The sequence below is a fragment of the Mixophyes fleayi genome, chromosome 3 (genome assembly GCF_038048845.1).
Source record: "Mixophyes fleayi isolate aMixFle1 chromosome 3, aMixFle1.hap1, whole genome shotgun sequence".
NCBI lineage: Eukaryota > Metazoa > Chordata > Amphibia > Anura > Limnodynastidae > Mixophyes > Mixophyes fleayi.
In genome coordinates, this window is record NC_134404.1 from 239,518,705 (window position 1) to 239,541,765 (window position 23,061).

The 23,061-nt window shown below is 42.0% G+C and overlaps 1 protein-coding gene across 3 annotated transcripts in view; it reads right to left on the bottom strand.

Annotated features, from left to right (window-relative positions):
• The window catches only part of MOCS3 (molybdenum cofactor synthesis 3), a 72,430-nt gene that overhangs the window by 26,316 nt on the left and 23,053 nt on the right, over positions 1 to 23,061 (bottom strand). For all 3 annotated transcript variants that reach the window (XM_075203342.1, XM_075203344.1, XM_075203343.1), the window contains exons 4-8: positions 8,883 to 9,003; positions 6,614 to 6,692; positions 2,664 to 2,777; positions 1,674 to 1,782; positions 1,439 to 1,501 (exon numbers count right to left, since the gene is read on the bottom strand). In XM_075203342.1, coding sequence (XP_075059443.1) covers positions 1,439 to 1,501; positions 1,674 to 1,782; positions 2,664 to 2,777; positions 6,614 to 6,692; positions 8,883 to 9,003 — 486 coding nt within the window. The remainder of the gene's footprint in view (positions 1 to 1,438; positions 1,502 to 1,673; positions 1,783 to 2,663; positions 2,778 to 6,613; positions 6,693 to 8,882; positions 9,004 to 23,061) is intronic.

Here is a 23,061-nt window from a genome sequence, read left to right on the forward strand (position 1 = left end):
ACAATGAAAATATAAATGTGAGCGAACCACCCCAAATCCCCCAGTGACTTTACAATCCAAACTAAATTATCTGGTATTGATACATTGCAGATCCAAGTAGATTACTTACACCTCCTGTGGTCCCATACTGTCTCTCAGCATGCTAGAGAGGAAGATTGGCTGAGATGGAAAGCTAATTGCACTTCAACATAAGACAAAAAAACAGACTCCTCCTTACTATGGTTTAACAACATTTCCGGTGAGCATTCTTACTAAAGCTTTGCACAACAGGTTTGAGAGGGTAGAGGTTGGTCCATTAAAATGTATTTATCATGACAGGCAAAAATTTAAAACATCACCAGTTCAGGTCAAATTAGGTCCAAGTGAAATTCAAATGACCATTTCAAAACATATCTTTACAAGGTAAATTTGAATACTTTTCCTATTATTGGTGCCTCTACCCCCTCTACCTTATGCATACCGCAGGTACTATTATATATCGGAGTGTAGCTGGCCTCCGAAATGGCTCCTATTTATAATAAACTGTTCAAAATCAAATTGGATCATTATTGGGCATGTTGGTAAATGCAGAGAACTGCTAATAGCCTGTGTTTGCGATCTTTCAACTACAGGCCCTAGAGCCACTAGAATATATCCGTCTGATCCCCCTGAGCACCAAACAACTGGATCTGTTCAAATTTGGCGATTTGCGTGTGCAGCCAAACAGAGCTTTGATCTTGCTGCTCAGTTTTCTTACTAATTCTATGGGGGGTATTCAATTGTTCGCCCGGACCGCCGAAAAACTCGCGCTCTAAAACTATTACCGTTAATACGGTAATTACTCGCTGAATTTCAGCTCGCAGCTGAAATTCAGCGAGTAAATTACCGTATGAACGGTTTTTATGCGCAATATTACCGTATTAACGGTAATAGTTTTAGAGCGCGAGTTTTTCGGCGGTCCGGACGAACAATTGAATACCCCCCATATATGTCTAAACAAATATCACACCTGGTGCGCAATTGTATGCAAAAAACTATAAGTATTGTGCCTTTAAAGAACATATTACACTATTTTCCTTATTCTGTGGAGTTTCAGCCTCTCGTATGGAATCAGGATTCCTAACATTATAGAGCTAAAGAGGAGGTCTCTACTCCAAATTACGCACTCACATCAGATATGCTCTGTTTGATTTTATTTCTGGTAGGCTATTCACTGCATAGATACATGGATCACTGACTTTTGAAACATGTTAAACTATGTTTCGTGCTTCTGTTTTTATCTTATATTTCAGGTATTATATTTCCAAACAGGAGCTTAAACATAATAAGTAAACTTAATGTATGTTTTCGTCTATATTTTTTCTTTGTAAGTTTACTAATCACTGTGTTCAGTTGTCACCTAGCACCTTAAGTTTTTTATTTGTTTGACAAATTCAGCTTAGTTTGCCTTAAAGGATACAGGACATTCCAGATGCTATTTTGAGCACTTCTAAAGCTTGTATGCAACCCATTATTCCAGGCACTAAAACAAACATAAAAATGTACAAGTTACATAATTAAAAAGGTGTATAATAACAACGTGGCATTACCATATATTAGACAATTCCATCCCAACTTTAGTCATTTCCCTAATAAGTATATCAATTACAAGTCCATGTGACAGTCATGAACCAAATACAAATGGAAGCACTTACCAATACCTAAAACGCCACCATCTGCACAGTTTGTAACCGTTTCGGAGGGTGGTGGGACAGGGAATAAGCAACGGTAACATGGCCCATCATGGTGATTATACACGGTTAGCTGGAAAAAATAAAATTATTAATTGTTCATGGAAGCAATCAAAAACGTTTTGCTTTATTTTAAAGTGATAAAATATTGTAGACCACATAATCAATTCCAGTCCTCAAGTAACCATAGAAGATTATGTCTTAATAATTACTGGCTTAGGACAAACATCTAAAATTTACATATACATGACTAAGAATACTTAAAAGGTAAGACTGGAGAACCTCTGCCCTAGACAAACCCAAGTTGTTTTAAAAGACAGTCCTTCCAAATACCACAGAGCAGAGATTGGCTCTTTTGAAACTGAGAAATGGTGTCATATGTGGAGACACTTCCTGTATCAGCAAGCTTTATTACAGAATATGGCATGAGAAAGAAGATAAAAAATCCTGTCATGAAACTTACTCCACTACTGACAACTTCGACCCAGCACAGGAGCACACAGCACACTTGCTTGTTCATAATTCCATAACGGAGGATGCCAAACAGAAAGCACTTATGACATAATTTCTTGTTTTTGACAGCCCTGCCATTGCCATATGATGAAAATCAGTGCTTTCATTGTTCCTCTGGAAAAATCTCTGGCATCCCCTATTCACTATAGCAAAAATAGTGTTTTATATTTAAATAGGTCATTTTGGACCTGAGGCATTTCAGGCTTGTGTTTTTGGAAGCATGTGAGGCTCACTATATATCTTTTTTTTACAGCCTTCAGCCATCAAGAATTTTAATTTACTGTAGTATCCACCCTTTTAACTGTTGAATATGACATTAATGCTGACCACAAATGCTGCAATACTGCCAATTATATTGCGGACATCAAAACAATGTAGAAATAAGTAACATTTCAACAAAGCAAGCTAAAGGTTCCAAAAATAACTTAAGCAACAACTTACCTGGCCTTCCCATCTAAGTGCACTGGTAGATACTAATGGTTTTCCAGCTAGCACACAAGCATCATTGACTAAGTATCTAGTAGGGACATTATCAGAGCAATCTGCTATTACATCATATGTTAGAAGTTAATTAAGGAATAGTTTGATAATGATATGGATCTTGTGAGGGCCATCCTACAGCTTAACATGTGGTATGTAAACTAAAACAAAATTTAGCTCAAAATAACCAGTAAATTTCATGTTTTTATTTTTAAAGAAACACAATGAAGGGGAGTATTTATTAAATAAGCACAGTCACATTGGTCTGCTTGGTAACATGTAAAGCTATAAGGGTGTACATGTAGAGGTTGAAAAACACTGTTGTAGACAAATCTGTGGAATTCTAACTTTTAGATATTTTTTTTTATTAAAATAAATAAATATTATAAAAATAAACAAACAAATAAAAAAATATTAATATAATGAGGCTTGCAACAGGGTGGAAAAATGTTTTTTTTTGTAGATGAAACATTTTCCTGTTCTTTGTAAGTTATCAAATCATACTGCTTGGATTAAAATTGCACATCTGTCCCACTTCACAATGAAAATTAATTTATTGCAAAAAATGGAATTTTGGACTTGCTTTATATCCCTTTCTTGGAAGTCCAATAGGGGGACGCTAGAACACTGGGGTATAGAGTGTGGTGGCAGGAACTTGGGCACTTTAAATTTACTGAGTTACTTTATACCCGCATTTGTTGCCCAGGAACCTCAGTATTTTCCTAACAAAGCCTGAAAAGACAGAGCGAGGAGTACAGAAGAGGGCGAGGAGAAGACGATATTAAATGAGAATAAGGATCGCAAAACCCATCGATTTAATGATATGTGCCCTCATATTTTAAGGCTCCAATGTAAGCCTGGTGAATTACTAAAGTAATCCACCTAGCAATGGACATATTAGACGCTATTCAACTTCTCTTGTGGTCATTGTAGAGGACCAAAAGGGCATGTCCTGCGCAAATACCGGGTCCTCAATGCCTTAACAACATCCACAGAACAAAGAAAGCCCACTTCTTCTAGAGACTTATCCCAGTCTAAGGCCAGTGTCACAATGTCCTGATTAAGATGGAACTTGTATACCACCTTGGGCTTAAAGGAAGTTTAGGCTTAAGCACAGCACTGTCCTCAAGGAAGAGATGAAGTGGTGACCTACAAAACACAGATCCTAGGTCCAAATCTCTTCTAGCTGGCAGTCTTCCAGGTAAGGAACTTCAATTCCACCAATTCAAATAATTTGAAAGGAGGATGCTGTAAAAGGCTGTCAAGCACCAGACTGATATCCCGAGCATTTACCAAGGGCATGTAGCCAAGCTGAATGACAAGGCACAAAACGGAAAGTGGTGCGAATGAAGTGCATAACTGAGGCTCTGTGGTGACTCCCAGATTGAAGCATGCAAGTATGTGTTCTTCATGGACTCATCCTATGTTGATAACCAAACACGAGAACGCCCTATTGAAGCAGTCTCTCTGCAACTGAACATTTAAGGATTTCAGTTCCAGAAAAGGTAAAAAGGAACGGTCCTGTTTCTGGAAAAGGGAAGGTTTGAGAAAAACCCAATCCTTTCTGATGTTCCAGAACTGGTATAATCACTGTTGCTTAAATATGGGACTCAATAGTTTTGCGCAAAAAGTTTTGCTCTGTCTCCAGGTAAATCCCTGGCTGAAAAAACAAACAAACAAAAAAAAAAAACATCTGGGTGAAGACTTCAGGAGATATGTGAAGAATCCTGGACTTACAATGCCTCTCAACAAGGCATCTGTGGTGAAACCGAACCACTGGTATCAGAAGAGCAGCATATGGGTTCCCACCACAGGAGTTCCTAGATTGGCAGCCTGCCAGTCATGATGACTGTTTGCTAGAGGGCTTGGGAGCTGGATACTTAGCAGCTAAAACCCATCTAACTTTTTGCAGTACTCCCTAAGGGCCATAGAATTGACCCCTGGAAGTCTGACCACTGGCCTTCCTGTAGGGTCAAAAGGAGTGAAACCTAGGTCCCTTTGGTCTAGGGGCATTAACAGGAAGAAAGGAACTCTTACCCCATGTGGCTTGGGCACACATTTTGGTCAGTCTGGAACAAAACAGAGTAAAAAGAGACTCCTTTTAGACTCCATGTCCATCTCCCAAGCCTGAAGGCAGGAGGCACGGCTTGCCAAGACTGCCGAAACTGAAATGCTAGCTCGTATCAATTGTGGCTTCCCCAATATATTCTGATGCCTCACTGATGTGCTCCAGAGTTAGCAATAAGGATGTTGACCTTTCGGGTTCCGGATGCTCTGCCAATTGCTCCAACCGCCCCTCTCTACAGCCTTACTGACCCAAACAAGCTAAGCAGGGGTTAAGGAATGCCCCTGTCACAGTATAAATAGTCTTAAGCGTGGACTCAATTTTCCTATCTGTGCTATTCGTAAATTAGCCATGTTCAGAATGGAGTTAGTCTTGGTCTCAGACAGGCGCGTTATGGGAGCATTCACCCTAGGCATGAATTCCCATTTCATCATATCCCCACTAGGGAGAGGACAATCTGATTGCAATCGGTGTCAGACTTTAAATCTGTAATCAGAATTAGTCTTCGCTTCACTAAGCAGGTCTAACAACTAAGGCAATGAGGGAAAGGAAATGGTTTATTTTTCCTCTTAAACAGCGAACTGTCCGATTCTTCCTTAATTGCTGACGGTATGCACTAAATTGTCCACTTCTTGTTTCCTGTAGGAGGGAAAACTCAGATTCAGACCCTTCCATAGTTGGAGAGCCCTTGGAAGCGGACATTGCAATGGTCTAGAATTGATGGCTGCTCTCAGAAGCCTCTCTCCAATGAAGAAGATACCTGAGCTAGTCCCTGTACTGACCATGCCAGGCCCTGAGCCCAAGCTGACTCATCTGGCAATGTTAAGGCAGAACCAGGTGGGTCCTGGGAGAGAGACTCAGGGGAGTAAATTACGCTCCCGAGGCTGCCATGGGAGATTCAAGGGAGAATTGGCCCAGGGTTCCTTCATCATCTTAGTGGGTGCTCCCACAGGCGAACACTCACGTCTCATATGCCAAACACAGGACATGTATCCCAAACTGGTGCAAGGCAATTTGGAGACACATCTGGAGCAGGCAAAAATCTTTTCCATTGTCTTACCTCCAGGTTTGGTCATGGACATATTCCCCTTCCCACACATAGAAAAAAATGAGGGAAGAAAAGAGAAGGCACAACAGCAGTAGCACAATCCAAGAGGATGAGGAAGAAAATACACCTAACCACTGCTTCCCTGCAGATGAAAGGGCAGACAATGAGCAGTAGGAGCTATTGTTGCTAGCTTTTCCTAAGAGGCCCTCTGTATCCCTTCTTGTCGGTTTGCCAAACTAGGAGAAGGAACTGAAGGGATGTCACCTAGCCCACAGCACTGCAGGGTATTTACAGTTCAAAGAACAGCCTCCTTAACCTTCTTGTGCCTAGTGCTGAGTTGCTATGACAGACAGACCTGGACCCCCCAAACCCTTAAAATAAAACATAACAAAGGTTCAGTGGCTGGCTGCATATGGCAAACAAGCACTCAGTTCCAGCAGGCACTAAAAATAAATAAATACTGAGGTTCCTAGGCAGGCAATTGAGGTATAGAGGGGGAGACGTTTAAGTTATTGCTGGTAAAACTAAAGTACCCAAGCTCCTGTCACCACACTTTTTACCCAAGTGTTCCAGTGTCTTCCATGGATGAGTGATAAATTATATTATGACTGTAGATGGTGGATTTTTGTTTTGTTTTTATTTAACACTGAGAAGAAATATCAAACTACATGCTCATTATAATGGTATATATTATCTATTATTGGTAGCTTTGTATGTGTAGTAGTATATTTATAGATGTTTGTTCCCTTTCAATTTCGTTTTGTTTTTCCTTTTGCAGTTATACCAAATATATAAAGGATATTGTTGTATAAGCTGTAAAGCATTCCCAGCATTTAACATCACTTGATATGGAATATATTCAACTGATGAATTCAACCTGAAAGGTGCAGACATAAAAAAAAAAAGACAACATGGATTTTAATAGCTTGCATTCATCCATTCCTACAACACAAACGAGTTTAGCATCAAACCGTAATAAACTGAATGATGGACGATAAAGAACAATTGGAGGAAATAAAGAGGAAGACAGTTTATTAAATGTGCTATTTTCATAAAACCACTGACACCTGTTTGTTGTATTTCTGCTTCATGATCTTGCAAAAAAAAAAACTTACAAGAACCAAAACAAAACAAAAAAACACTGAAGTGAAAAATATTGATTAGCTCATTACAATGGCACCTATCAAGGGGTGGGATATATTAGGCAGCAAGTAAACAGTCAGCTCTTGAAGTTGATGTGTTGGAAGCAGGAAAAATGGGCAAAGGATTTGAGCAACTTTGACCAAATGGTGATGGCTAGACTGGGTCACAGAATCTCCAAAATGGCAGGTCTTGTGGGATGCTTCCAGTATGTAGCAGTTAGTACCTACTAAAAGTGGCCCAAGGAAAGACAACTGGTGAACTGACAGGGTCATGGGTGCCTACTACAATAAGGATGTTGGCTTCCCAGTTCTCTACGGCCGGGATGAAAACAGTTGAAATATACTAGTTCAACCAACAGAATATTCTGGCGGTCTTACTCATTGCTAGGTCCCCTTAATGATCAATGTACTACACACTGTGGCGTTATCTATTGTACTTTTTACGGCCCTTCCTCGTAAGAAGATGTTATGCCCATGTTAAAAGTACTTGCAACAAAGGCTGGCATTAACAAACTCTTAGGAGTTGCTCTATTCAAATAGAGGACATTCAAATGTCTTCACACACTTCAATACATGTGTACTAAAACATATATAACCAGCAACATACCACATTCACTTTAAAAACCCTACATAAAACACGCCAAGGAAAACAGGTTTAATTGACCAATAAACACAAAACATATTTTCCTCCAACTTAACCTAAACATTACAGAAAAGCAAAACATTTCTCACCTAGACTTGATATTACAATAATATGCACAGCATAACAATTAAACACATCAATAAACATTTAACAAGTCCTTATCAATAATCAAACAAAAAAGAAGCACACCATCTTTTTTTTAATCCAGTACAAAATGGAACCAAGCAGATTTAAAAACATTTATATGGCATTCCCTAATAAATAGCATACAAATATCCATCTTCTATATACATGGATAACCCCTGCAGACATTACACCCCCATTAATCCACATCTTAACCCTTCTGTTTCCCTTTTCATCTCCACCTTAATCCCATCTCACAATTCCCCCCCCTTATGTTCACTCTCTATGCTCCCCCTCACTCCTTAAATCTATTCAACCCCCCTCCTCGGCATCATCAATGCCCACTCAATATTCTTCTACCTGCATTGCATTGTCCCCTTAATCACTACCATCATTCTGTCCCCTCATCATCGTCATTGCATTCATGATAATTAACACCCCCCTCACCCATACACATAAATTTTATTAACCCCTCCTTCCTCCATCATTTCCCCTTAATCAAGTGAGTTTAAATTTGGAGCTCCAGAGTTTCGAACCAAGTGCACTGTATACTGGGACGTCAATTACATGGCAATGTCAGGGGTCAGAACAGACAACTCATAGCAGAGCTCTCTGATGCCATACACAAAGCTTTCTCCTCTGAGCACAGTGACACAGCAGCGCATAGAAAAGTTGTGATTCACGCATGGCACAGCTCAAAAAGACTGTGGGTGCTATGGCCCAAGTGTTAGGTGACATGGCGCATGGGGTTTCTCTAACCTTTGTTAAGTGTACTGCTTGTTACTTGCTTTGAATATTAACACAAACCCTTTACTGCATGGGACCATTGGTTGTCTTTCAGAGGTATTATTTGTGGTAATTTGATATTGCTTTGCTAAGGGGTCCCCCTTTTTTTTCTCCCAGACCATCATTTATTATATGTAATAAATTTATAGTATATTGACAAGTAATTTATTAATCATTTTACCATTTATATTTTCAATGCAGACAAGCGGTTTAAAATGTAGTTTATCCCTTCTAGGCTTATAATTAAAACAGTTTTCTCCTTTGCAATAGGCCTAATTATAGAATAAAAAGGAACAGCCTGACTGAATAATGATTAAGTTTGGTTAAAGGTGTGCAAGACAATTTAACTATATTAGGGAAAGAAAATACTTACTTTTTTAGTGTTTTCACAACAGATAATGCTTTTGACATGCCTTGTCTTTTTTCAATGTGCAGAACCTGTCTATGAAGATTGCTCATTTCCACCAAATCGTAATCCAGTAAACCCAACCGTCCTATGTACAGAAAATGGGAGAAAAAAAATAAACCATTTGGGACTCATTTAGTTAGGAGCAAAGCAAAAAAATATAAAAACAACAAAACACCAGAGGAGCAAATATGTTCCTCGATAAACCATGTTGCAATACAAGTGATGTAAATGCCTTTATTGTTTTTTCTTACATGCAGGGAAAATACTGGCTGCATTTGCACGTTGCACACAAATACTGGACAATTTTATTTTAACATTGCAATTTATAGTTGAGCTAGGTCATGCCCCCTCCCCCTGCGTAGTGCAACATGGTTTTTGCCAAAATTTGCTCCTAACGCTAAATGCTTTATGGCTAATAAATAATATTCCACAACTGAATTTCAAAACTTCATAACATATTACTAAAAAAGCGTTTAAAATGTACAGATGTTACTGTGTTTTTAAAGGATAATTCCATAATAATAATAATTTTAGCTGTTAGTGGAGTTCAAAAAGTTTCTCTAGAAATACCTATTTTGGTATTTTTATTATTACCTATTTTGGTCAGGACTACAACGATCCAGTGACACCCTCCTTTATGATTGTAAAACGGGCTTGTTTCAACCACACATCTCTGTTGTTGGTGACCACAGACCACACCAATAACTGATAAGTTCTCAGGTAAAAGGCAAAACAATCTATACAGCCTATTCAAAACAAGAAATCGAAAATAAAGGCAAGTAGCCAGAGCACTGGAGCCTTTGGGGGAACCCCAGACCCCAGAGGTTAGAATAACTATGTATTTTAGAATAACTTATTGATTAATTGGAGTTCTTTAAAGATCAGATGTACTTTCCTATAAATATGAAATAAAATATATACGCAAAAGTTATTCTGCAAATTGTGAGAAACTGCTTTTCTGCACGGGGTTGGTTCTCCCTGGGGTTCAGCAGCTTTTTTGCATACCCAACAGTTGCATATTAAAACAGGGGGATCCCAGATTGCTGGATTCCTTGTTAAAGTGTGACCAGCTTATCTTGGCCTTTTGCCAATAGCCCCTTTTGGTTGAGGGAAAGCCGCATGCTTTTGATCCCCCCAGCATTAGAGCTAACTAGCACAGACTACAAGCATTGGTGCTATTCTTTTTTAGGCTATTTTCTGTTTATTATTCCTTTCTACTTAAACAAAGTTGATGATTATGACTAGAGTATCTTTACTGGGGCTGCATTAAGGTACACTTAAAGCTTATCTTGATGTAACCGCATCTATACACAGTATTTTGAGTCTAAAATGAGGCCCTTCATGTCTAAAATAAGAAGATTTTTACTCACTGTAAAATCGATTTCACTTACTCTATTGGGGGGACACTGCGAGACATTGAGGCATAGTAGTGGGTGTAGGAGTTTAGGCTCTTATCAACTTCTTTGATCTTCATTTTCCTCCCCTACTATTCCCCTCCTCTCCTCAGTTTTGACTAACCAAGCCTATGAGGAAGGGAAAGCCCAATAGGGCAAAGAATATACGCATAAAATATACACAACAGAACTATTTACAGAGCAAGGAAGGGTGCGCAGTGTCTCCCAATGGAGTAAGAAAAATCGATTTTACGGTGAGTAAAAATCTTCTTTTCCCTTTCCTACCATTTGGAGACACCATTTGGAGACATACCAAAGCTGCCTCTAATGCTCTGGAATGGCTGCACGCAATACCTTGCGCCCAAAGCTCGCATGAGAGGATGCAAAGCCCTGCAACCTGTAGAATTTAGAGAATGTATGGACAGATGACCATGTAGCCGCTCTGCATAGCTGCTCCGCAGGCCCCATGACGCGCCGCTCACAAAGCGCCAACAGCTCTGGTAGAGTGAGCCTTCAACTATACTGGGACCGGCAGAGATGCTAGAGCATAAGCCAGTCAAATGGTGGAAGTGATCCAGTAGGCAATAGACTGTTTGGAAGCCAGCCACCCCGCTTCTGCGCATCGTAAAGAATAAAAAGACCCTTGGTTTTACGGACAGAGGCCGTGCGGTCAACATAATACCGAAGAGCACGAACCACATCCAGTGACAGCAAGTCGTCAATTGAAGAGGATGACGAAAAATAAAATTACGGAGGGCGGAAAGTCGGGACCACAATCTCTTGATTTAAGTGGAACCTGGATACAACCTTCGGAACAAAGGAGGGTTTGGTGCAAATGACCGCTCTATCTTCGTGAAAAACTAGGAAAGGGGAAGTGCAGCACAGTGCTGCTAATTCCGACACTTTACGGGCTGACGAGATAGCCAAGAGGAATACCGTTTTCCCAGCGAGATGGCGCAAACCCACCGAATCTAGCTGTTCAAACGGCATATGGATGAGCGCATTGAGCACCAGGTTGAGGTGCCAAGGCTCTACTGGTTGAATGAAAGGAGGCTGCACATGAAGGACCCCCTGTAGGAAGGTCTGAACATTCATGGTGGCTTCTAGCTTCCGCTGAACATAAATGGAGAGCGCCGAGACCTGAACCTTAAGGAATGACAGAGGGAGCCCCTTATCTAGGCCAGCCTGAAGGAAGGCTAGCAACCTAGGAAGGCTAAACCTGGATGTGTGGAAACCCTGGGCCTCACGCCAAAGAATGTAAGCCTTCCAGACTCGATAATATATGCCTGAGGAAGACAATTTTCTGTCTTTGATCAGAGTACCAATAACCACTCATGAAAAACCCTTGGCCCTGAGAATTAAGGTCTCAATAGCGACGCCGTCAAAATTAGTCGAACTAAATCGTGGCAGAGAACAGGACCTTGAACGAGAAAATCCGGTCACACTGGCAGGGTTAAGGGAGGATCTGTTGCAAATCTCAGAATGTCTCAAAACCATGCCCTGCGTGGCCAATAAAGGGCTACCAGAATTGCGGGAAGCCGCTCTCCTTTTAGCTTTTTTAGTACCCGCAAGAGCATGGTAATCGGAGGAAACAGGTACACTAGCCAGAAGTGCCATGGAACAGACATGGCATCCGTGAAATGTGCCTGAGGGTCTTGAGACTTTGAGCCGTACAGGAGAACTTGATGGTTTAGCCTGAATGCCATGAGATCGATCTCCGACATGCCCCAGCGTTCCACTAGGAGGGCAATGACCCGCTTGTTGAGAGACCATTCGCCCAGTTGAACCCACTGCCTGAGGAAGTCGGCCTCCCAATTTTCCACGCCTGGAATATAAACAGCCGATGTCTGGGGTACGTGGCGCTATGCCCATACCATGATCCTGGCTGTCTCCCACATGGCTCCTATACTGCGAGTTCCCCCTTGGTAATTCAGATATGCCACGCCTGTGGCATTGTCTGACTGAATCTGAAGAGGCCTCCCTGTCAGAAACCTCTGAACACAAACTAAAAACACATCTTATGACCCAGTTATTAAAGTAATTCTATCATTTTCAAATAAGCATTGCATAGGCGATTGTATTGTTTCTAACGCACAAAGTGATTTATTTTAGCAGATGTAAATAGTCAACAATTCAATACATTATATTATGATACAGTACAGCCAATACCAAAAGATAAATACATACTGCTTGCGCTACGCTGCGCTAACCACGGGCACCAGTGGACAGTGATTCACCCTTTGAATACTGTGATCAGTGAAGACTGAGGCTGGTGGGGGTGCAGCTATGATTATATATACAGTCAGTGTTACACAGTGAACAATAGAGATGACGTAGTTTGCTTCTATAGGTCCAGACAAGGGTGGTCTCAGGGTAAACAGGTCATAGGCTGATTCAATCTAAGGAATCCAAAGGTGGGGGTCATCTCTCCAGGGGATGTGCTCCAGTTACAATGAGTTCATTAGCATATCACATGTCTGATATCAATCTGGCTATTTACTCCCCAATATCAATAACTAGAGTATGCAATATGCGATCTCTTCGGTGATGGAACCGGACAGCTGCTGATGAATAGGGGATTAATATGATATCAGACATGACACATTTCCCATAATCTGAACCTTAGATAACACTAAAGTGTACATATAATCATAATATATAAACTAATAATAAACCAAATACTGTCTGCTCATAAATTACTGTGTAATGGATCCAATATGAATAACATAAATAACTAAATGTTGTCATGCGAGTGTGTGCATGCGTATTTTACCGTGCGATCGCCGTATGCCACGTGTAGCGTGGCATACTAAGTGCAATCGGCCAATAAAACAATATTAACCAATATACTTTAGTTCATCCAATTATACGACTTCGACACAGTGTACATAAGCCGAAGACGGCAAAGAGAACAGACAAGAAAAACAGACGGATAGAGGGGGGGGGGGCAAGACAAGACAAGAGACTATCCGGTCATAGAAAGTGTACCTTTGGGTCTAGCCCAAGTACTCAACTTAACTCAAAACCCATTCCACAGTACGCACGGATCAAAGATTGAACTATGATCCGTAAAGTACTCATACCATATAAAACACTTAACAAGCGGGGAGGAAGCCCCTGTAAACTGATTAAAACTTATGGTTTCCATTTTGTAGCTATGTTGGATCTTGTTAATAATTTTAGGGAGTGCTGGAATTAGAGGTGATTTCCAGTTCTGGGCTATTGCAGCTCTTGCTGCAATAAGAATATGTCCAGTGACATAATGATTATGCCGCTAGAGATGTTTAGGATACAGATGAAGAAATGCCATATCTGGGGAAGGAGAGATATTATTTTTGGAGACCTGAGAGATTACATGAAAGATTTCGGTCCACAATGGCTGAAGTTTCGAGCAAGACCAAAAGATGTGCATAAAGCGTACCAATTTCACCACAATTCCTCCAACAATATTTAGATTCTGATGGCCAGATTTTATGCAGCTTATCTGGAGTAAGATATAACCTGTGAACAATTTTAGTCAACATTTCCGAATGGTTAATACACTTTGACATCTTATATATGTTTAGGAAAATTCTTTCCCATACCTCTTCTGAAATAGTGATATTTAGGTCAGATTCCCAGACAGCTTGAATCGGTAAAACACGATTGTCAATAGGAGTTAAGTGTGTCCTGTACCATAGGGAAATACCAGATGCGTGGGATGTGGGGGAGAGAATCACCTTGATACCAGGGGGGAGGGGTCCTATCACCCCCAAATGCGAGGGGCGTATTTGTAACCAGTGCCTTACTTGAAGATATTTGTAAAAATCGCGGACAAGGATATCATACTTAGCTTGTAATTGGGAAGAAACCCTCCCTCCAGGGAGGTCCTGCACACGTCTAGCTCCTTGCCTGTGCCAAGAGTCAAGACGGAGGTCTGGGATTAGTTGCGATAATGCTATAGTAGAGAGACTAGAGGAAGGGAGCTGGTATTCTGGTAAAAGGGACATCATCTTATCCCAGATGGTGAGAGAATCTCTTATGCTCCTTTATGTGGGGACTGGATTAGGTCTACTAGGTTTGTCCAGCCATAATAGATCTGCTAGTGGGAATGGAGAGAGACTATGCTGTTCAATGTCCACCCATGGTTTTTTCAGTGGGGGGGAGGCCTGCCAATCTCTAAGCTGATCCAAAATAGCCGCCTGTTGATATGCTTCCAGTTTAGGAGCGGCTAAGCCACCTTTTATTTTAGATCTAAACATTCTCTCTCTAGAGAGCCTAGACTTCTTGTTGCTCCAAATAAACTTGAACGCAATAGTATAAAATTTCTTAAGGAGGGCCATAGGAGTTATAAAGGGAATAGAGCGGAACAGATACAGTATCTTCGGGAGCAACATCATCTTTACCGCTGCCACTCTACCAATCCAAGATATCTCATAGTTTGTCCATGACTTTGCAAGCTTATCAAACTGCCCCAATAGTGGCTGGTAATTACACTCAATGACTAGCTTAGGATCCATAGGTATGCGTATGCCTAAGTATGTCATGTAAAGGGGACACCACTGGAAATTATAAAGCGATTTCAAAGAATTCAAAGCTTCTTGTGTGAGGGCCACCCCTAAAACCTCTGTTTTACCAGTGTTTAGTTTATAATAAGATAATTCTGAGTACTCTTTCAGGATTCTAGATACTGCAGGGATAGAAGTCTCAGGATTTGTAATAAATAGAAATACGTCATCAGCAAAAAGACAAATCTTATAATGGTATTTACTGATAACCGTGCCCTTCACTTCTTCGGACGATCTGATCCTAGCAGCCAAGGGTTCTATAGCCAAAGCAAAGATCAGAGGGGAAAGGGGGCAACCTTGTCTGGTACCGTTAGTGATCTGGAAGGCCGAGGAGAGGAATCCATTGCTGAGAACCCTGGCTGAGGGCATAGTGTACAAGGTAGATATGGCTTGAAGGAAAAAACCTCCAAATCCAAATTTGGAGAGGACAGCAACCATATATTCCCAGTGAATTCTATCAAAAGCTTTTTCTGCATCCAAAGACACCAATAATAAGGGAACTGAGCTAGCTGAGTGAGTCTCTAAGATGTTCAGGGCCATCCTAGTATTATCTGGGGCCTGTCTTCCCGGTACAAAACCCACTTGATCTAGGTGGATTAACTGCGATAGAATAGGATTTATTCTGTTGGCTATCATCCTAGCAAAAATTTTAAGATCTAGATTAAGAAGCGCTATAGGTCGATAATTGTGGCAGTGCGAGGGTTCCTTTCCAGGCTTTGGGATGGTGACTATTCGGGCCTCAAGCATTTCTGCCGGAAAGAACGTGTCATTAGTGGCACAGTTGAACAATTTGGTGAGAATCGGGATTAGCTCGGACTGGAAGGAGGAATAGAAGTCCAGGGTAAATCTGTCCAGGCCTGGAGCCTTCCCACGCTCCATAGCTTTTATAGCGGCCTTAACCTCTTCCTCCGTCCATTCCGAGCACAGAGCTTCCGCTTCCTCAGGGGATAAGGATGGAAGCGAGACAGATGCAAGAAAATTGTTAATTACTTCACTAGAGGGCTGGGTCAGAGTTACGTCTTTCTTTAGGTTATACAGATCCTCATAATAAGAGGCAAACCTGTTTGCTATAGAGAGAGGATTTGAAATATGAATGCCCCGTGGGTTACGTATAGATTTGAATCTATTGATAGCATTCTTCCCGCAAAGTTTACGGGCCAATTTGCTAGCTCTATTACCTAATGTGTAAAATCTCTGGTTTAACTTAGCTATGGCATTATTTATTTGTAGCAGCGAAATATCGTTAATTTTCCAATGCATATTCGCTATTTCATCCTTAACCTTAGTGTCTCGGGGGTTACGGGTTACGTTTATGTGTAACTTCTAGGGACGCTAATTGTGACTCATAAGAAGTCAGTACCTCTGCTTGCGTTTTCCTAATTGCTGCTGCAGCCTGTATTGCTGACCCTCTGACGGCCTTAAGGGCACACCAGTGTGTGTATACAGTGGTTTATTAGTTTCTAAGTAGGACTCCAAGGTGTCACTCATTATCCGAGAGCCCTCCGGACTAGCCAGTATGTGTTCTGCCAATCTCCAGGGTCTAGACGGTCGGTTCCCAGCAATGGACTCCAGGTGCCACACTATGGGGGCATGATCCGACCAAGTAATAGGAAGGATTTCAATTTTTTTACAACGTTGGAGGGACCATTTGTCAGATAGAATCATATCAATTCTAGAATATGAGTTATGTACATGTGAAAAATATGTATAATCCCTTTCACCCGGGTGGTACACCCGCCACACGTCATACAGGTCGTATTCTGATAGCACCTGAGAAAACGCTAGAGAAACAGCATTAAACGAAGACATAGACTGTTTGGAGAGGGTAGATGAGCGATCTAATTTCGGATCCGGGGCTACATTATAGTCCCCCATACAAAATAACATCCCTCGTTTAACTTTATGAACAGCCTGGCACAGCTTTCTGAGGAAAGGGAGCTGCTGCGTATTTGAAGCATAGAGATACCAACATAATATACTGGCGGCCCATTTTCCCCACCAAGATTATGTATCTGCCGTTCTTGTCAGAGATCTGTTTCTCCATTTTGAAGGGACACTTAGCACCTATCAATATAGCTACCCCGTTTCTCTTAAATGGCCCTGAAGCAGCATAACATGTAGGGTAGGTAGAATTATGAAATTGCGGTGAGGAGTGGCTCGAAAAATGAGTCTCCTGGATAGCTACAATATCTGCACCCTGAGCTGCAAAAGCTTTTAAGGGCAACCCTCCTTTTATTAGGGGAGTTCAGGCCCTTCGCATTAATAGAGAAAAACTTTAACATTATCCAGGATTTTTCAAGGGGTTAAGACAGCTTACCCTGATTTCCAGTCTCGGCGGCTTCCGTTTCCAAACAGTCTGTAACATGACGAGAAACAAAAGGGAAGACACAAAAGGGAGGGGAAAAACACAAAAACAAAAAGAAACCAAAAAATAGTTCCCCTATGGGTACTATTACTTTTGTCACTAAATAGAGAAAAGAAAAAGGAGTGGCAAAAAAAAGATAGCAACATGGGGGACGTGCACCCGGGCCTTGGGCGCTCCAACCTAAAACCCTCCAATCAAGAGATATACAGTACTGTTTTAACATGGTCATAGAAACATCAGCAAAACAATCGGTGACACAATTGTATCTATTCACCACAACCAGTGCTCTCTCATCTATGGAGACATTCTCATGGATTAAATAACACGAGAAACATGTTACATTTCAAACAGAGTAAAACATCTTGAGAACTTAAAAATTAAAACAGCAGCAATAACTATGCCAACTAGGTACTAAAACCGAACATCAAAATTTTGGCAGGTGCCCGCTCAACCCCAGTACAGAGGGGAAAGAGGGCAGGAGCCAAATTAACCAGAAATTCTTGTTAAGGTACTCAAGAAAATAGCCAAAGTAAAGGAATACAACATCCAGACTTTGAACCTATAGATACAAATTCTGATATATTGTAAATCATGTTATTTCTTAAGGTACCAGTGACTAAAGAAAATCTCATGGATTGGGAGTTGTTCACTCCTTGGAAACCTGGATGACTTTGGTACGGACAGTTGACTCTGACGGTTGACTACCCCAGTCTCTCAGCAAAGTTATGCCTTAATCCGCGGATGGGATTACCACCAAAGTGCCATTCCTATGAACGAGGAGTTTGGTCAGGAACCCCCAGCGGTATTTATGTTGGCCGATCTCAAAGCTGATGTTATATAGTAAAATGACCTGCGCTTGGCCAAGGTAGCCGCTGAAATATCCGAGAATAGTTGAAGGTCACCTAATTGCCCACCAGTTGGAGATGAAGGTAGTGAAGCTCTCAGAATCTGTTCTTTGACCTTGTAAAAGTGAACCCTGAGGAGGGTATCCTTAGGAGAACCTTCCGGAGCATTTTTAGCCTTAGGCAAACGATGGATCCGATCCATGAAAAAGATCTGTGTTGGAAGCACACGGTAAAAGCTTATTGAACAGATCAGTGGCGTACTGGTATAGGTCAGCATTAGTAACAAAGTCAGGTATACCTCGAATCTTTATACTGTTGCGACGTGATCTATCCTCCATGTCTACCAATTTGTTGTTATGCCCAGTGACCTCTTCCTGCAGGAGATCGTGCTCTGAGATTAGGTCATTATGGGAAGAGACCAGTTCATAAAATTTGCGCTCCAAATGATCCGTTCTGGATCCGAGGGCGGTCACTTCATCCTTAATTTCTTTGATGGATGTTCTGAGTTCAGAAGTTATATCTGTTTTAAGGGCTGACAGGAGAGACTGGATACATCGCAATGTAACTGGACCATCCATTTCCAATGGTTGTAAGGCAGACAATGGTTCTGGCTGCGCCATAGGCTGAAACGGATGAGAGATCTGGCGACTTTGTCCTGACATGGCTTGAGCTGGAGATTTCTCCGACGACGATACAGGAAAGCCAGATCCAAAAGAATTTCACTAGAGGAGCAGGCTTGGTAACTTTCAACTTTTTGGTCGGCATAATGTTACAAGAGAATCAGGACATACTGCACATGTGTATCAACAGCAACTCCCCCACTACATATGACATCAGGTGTTATATCATGGAGAGTGGTTAGGTTAGAGCACGGCTCAAGTGGTTAATTTTTCATTTAACCATCAACATCATCTGAATAACCCATGAATCCCGCAGCTTTCTGGCCAAGCAAAAAAAGACTTGAGGATATTACATATTCCGTCACTCTAGGTGGCAGCAGATTCACAGCTGGAAACACAGTCACAGAAAGACAATCCAGACATATACAAGACAGTCCTTTAAGGGAGCCAATATTCAGTGGTGGAAGCAGGCTCACTTCTGAAGCTCTCAGGGTTATTTTATAGCAGGTGTAAATGCTGTGACTCACACAGCTGTCATCCTTATTTCCATTCACCAGGAGTCCCTGGAGACGCACAGATTATTCAGTAAAGCTGCAGCCTCCTAATGCAGGAGCAGGCGACAGCGCCACCTGCTGGAGCCTCAAGGACACTGCCTGACTGTGTGTCAGTATGTGTGTGGAGCCGGAATAGAAGGCTATGATGGCGCCACGACTTTCGGTATCGCCGGGCCATGAGGGCTGCGTTCAGAGGATCCAGACAGGTAAGTAAGGGCAGATGGGGACAGGGGGGCGCTACTCCCTAACAGTTTTTGAGGGTCCCGCTGTGTCTCCCACTTCACCGTCGCCAGCCCCATTAGTGCAGAGCTGCAGTGCACAGCAGCGTGGATCCAGAGCAGGCACAGGGGACTCACCCGAACCTGACCCACAGACAGCCCCAGAGGCGACACAACACCTCTATATGACGGCAACAGGCTCCCCGACTCCTCTCCTCAGTAACTGCTTGGAATGGAGCAGTATGTCCCCGAGGACTCCAATTTATTTTAAGGGCAAAGGGAGAGCCTCTCTTACAAGCGGCCATTCAGTCCGGACACTAGGCCACGCCCCCGCTTTGGTCTTTTTAAACAATGAAAAGCCCGAAGGAGTCGTGGTCTCCAGATCTGCAGAACCTAAAGTATGTCTGATACCCAAAATGAGGTTAACAACATTATGGGCAGAGGCAGAATCTACAGCACTAAGTGAGTCTTCTTCCTGTAGATCAATGTCAAACTCACCTTCCTCTTCTGAGGAATGCTCAGAGTCACGATCACGGCCCTGGGCCGCATCAGAAATAATTCTCTTGGTTCTGTGATACTGTAAGCAGGCGCTCTTCGCCCTGAGCTGAATCGGACTAAGAGGAGCTAGGGGGTGTGGAGATCGGACTGCAGCAGCTAGGGGGTGTGGAGAAGTGCGAGAAATTGAAACATCACGTACCTCTGTGTACCATAACATCACCCTGGTGGGCTCTATCATGACTGTTAGTGACTTAGCCCAAAGCAGTTCCTCCATAGCTGTTGCCCCCTGAGCTGGACCTCGTCGCTTCTGGGTTTCAGCTTCGCAAGCCGCACAGAGAGTTTCCTGGTTAGACTGTCCAAGAGATAATTCAGCATTACATCTTGCACATGTATAAAATAGTGCAGAAATACCAGAGGATCCCTTATTTTTGGACGTCCCCGTCTCAGACATGTTTTAAAGATATAGACAAATTCCCCCAGCACACTGCTATAGCCAGCAACAGATCTGCTATTTCTACTGTAGATAAAAATGCAAAAAGTCTCAGTTGCACACATTTGCAAACGTATGTTGAAGCCACCCACCACGTCAAGGTGCTTTTGCTAATAGGGTGGTCCTACTCTAAACAATGAGAGTCCCATATATTTGGGCCATACATATGTGTTTTTAAATTGAGAGCTAACTTACCAAAGAGGTACCCCAGAGACCTCCAAATAGTAATCCAATGTCAGTACTCCCCCTCAGCTACTGACACCAACATGCCTCTCAGACAAATACAAAACTGGTAGTTGTACACAGTACAACAAGATTTTACCAAGTCTCTATACTAGGTAAATGTCTGAGCCTACACCAATCCCAAGGAACTGAGAAGAATAGTCCCGATTGTGAAAAACACAGTATGCAATATGTATCTATAGATTACAATATTAAATCAGCATAAACAATACCAGTTGAGGAGAGGCAGAGCAGAGGAACAGAGTGCAGCACAATGATCTCAGTGTCCAAATTTGGCTGCTTCCGTCGCCAGGAATTAGGAGGGGGGGTGGAGGGAAGTTCCTCCTCCAAGACCTCCCCCAAAAATGACTGTCCCTGTAGACTGCCGATCAGCGCATACATTAGTATGGATGTCGGCGTGTATAGCAATCACGCCTCTCTCAGAGTGCCCAGATAGTGTGTGCCAGTGATCAGTAAACAAATCGCCTCCTAAGGAGTGCGATCGTTACGGTGTCCCCCGCTACTCGCTGTCGGGGAGACTTGCTGGCATGTCCGTCAGGTCAGGAGGAGGGGCTGCTACAGCCTCACTCTCGCCCGGCTAAGGAGACAAAACTGTGGCCGCTTGCTCCCAATTCTGAAGAGTGCAGATGGTGCTTTAAGTAAATGCTGCCTCTATGGCAGACTTCTGAAATGTCCCCCTGCTGCTCGTCAATCTAGGGGAAGGACAGGCTGTCGGCAATGGTGCGAGGGTGAGTGAGCTGAAGCTGCTGCTCACCCTCCGCAGGGACCCAAAGTAAAAGAAGCCAACAGGCTATTCACTCCTCTGGGTCTTGGGTTCGATCCCTGCGCTGCACCTAAAAGGGAGAAACAAAATAAAAACATGAAAAACCTATTTCTAAATAAAGTTTAGACAGGAGACTATACTGAAGTGACCTAAATCCTAGGCACTTTAAAAAAACAAAATCTGAGGTTTCCACAGGAGAGGAGGGTCGTAGTAGGGGAGGAGAGTGAAGATCAAAAAAGTTGATAAGTGCCTAAACTCCTACACCCATTACTATACCCCAATGTCTCGCAGTGTCCCCCAAAGGTAGGAAAGAGAAAATGGGATTTTTATACTTACGTAAAATCCGTTTCTCTTAATCCATTGGGGGACACCGGGACCTTGGGGGTATAGAGTAGGGATGAGCGGGATCGGATTCTCTCAATCCGAACACCCCCGAACAGTGCCGATCCGAGCCTAATCCGAGCACTGTTCGGGTAATCCCGCCGATCGCAAAACTGAAAACGAGGCTTAACGTTATAATCCCGGCGTCTGATCTCGCGAGAGCCGGATTCATATTATGTTTACAATATAGCGAGGTTTGCCTTGAGAAAGCTCAGTGTAGTGAAACGCGTGTCGGCGTCTCACGTGCTGCTCCTCTCTCCTCAGTATTATTTACTATACGAGCCGATTAGGAGGTATAATAGATAGGCAGGGAGTGGGGCTGAATTGAAGGGTCTATATCAATCTGCTGCAACAATTAACAACTTACGAATAGATGTATGAGCATTCCAGTCTGTTGAAAGCTTAGTGGAACTATGCAGCACAGCTAGATACTGCTGAGACAAGCTAACCTTTCATCCAGCTCCATCTTATCCTCATCTAGGAGCACGATATGTGCTAAAAGGACTCATTAGTGAGAGCATTCTAATATATTGTATTATAAATATACAACTATTGAGTTATACAAGGGCAATGCCCCAATTAAGTATTTTCCAAACTAAGAGTCGTTAAGAGAATAGTATTTGATCTCCCGCAACATAATTCAGCTATATTTCACATATGCTAATATTGATGGTGGTATCAAGTAAACCAGCAGTTAGCGTGGAGTGTGTGGATACTCTCATTTTGAGAAGGGGAGATAGCGAACAGCATAATCCCTTTATGATAAAAACACTGTCTTTGGATTAATTTCCATTAATCTTGCACCTTTGCAGTGCGATGTAATTATAACGATATCTGATATATCTTTACACCATTTTATTATCTTATGTTTAGGACAATTGAGAGGGCAGCACGTACTAGCAGTTTTTGCTAGTCTTAACAGTTTATAGAAATTCACCTTTTCGGATACATTCTTCATTTTTCATCTTTTAATATTTCACTGCTCTATGAAATGTAACAATCAAGTTTTAATGTATACTAATAAACTTTAAATATGTTTTATTATTAATCATGTCCTGTGAGTGCCCCAGTGAAGACACATTGTTTCTCTGTTCATTTGAAAATGTAGCGATAGGTCTGTGTATATGCAGCCTGATCTGCATACAGCACATACACTTCACATTCCTACCCCTTACAGAGACTTTATATTTTAATCATCTTTATTGCATTTCATGGAATCATCGAA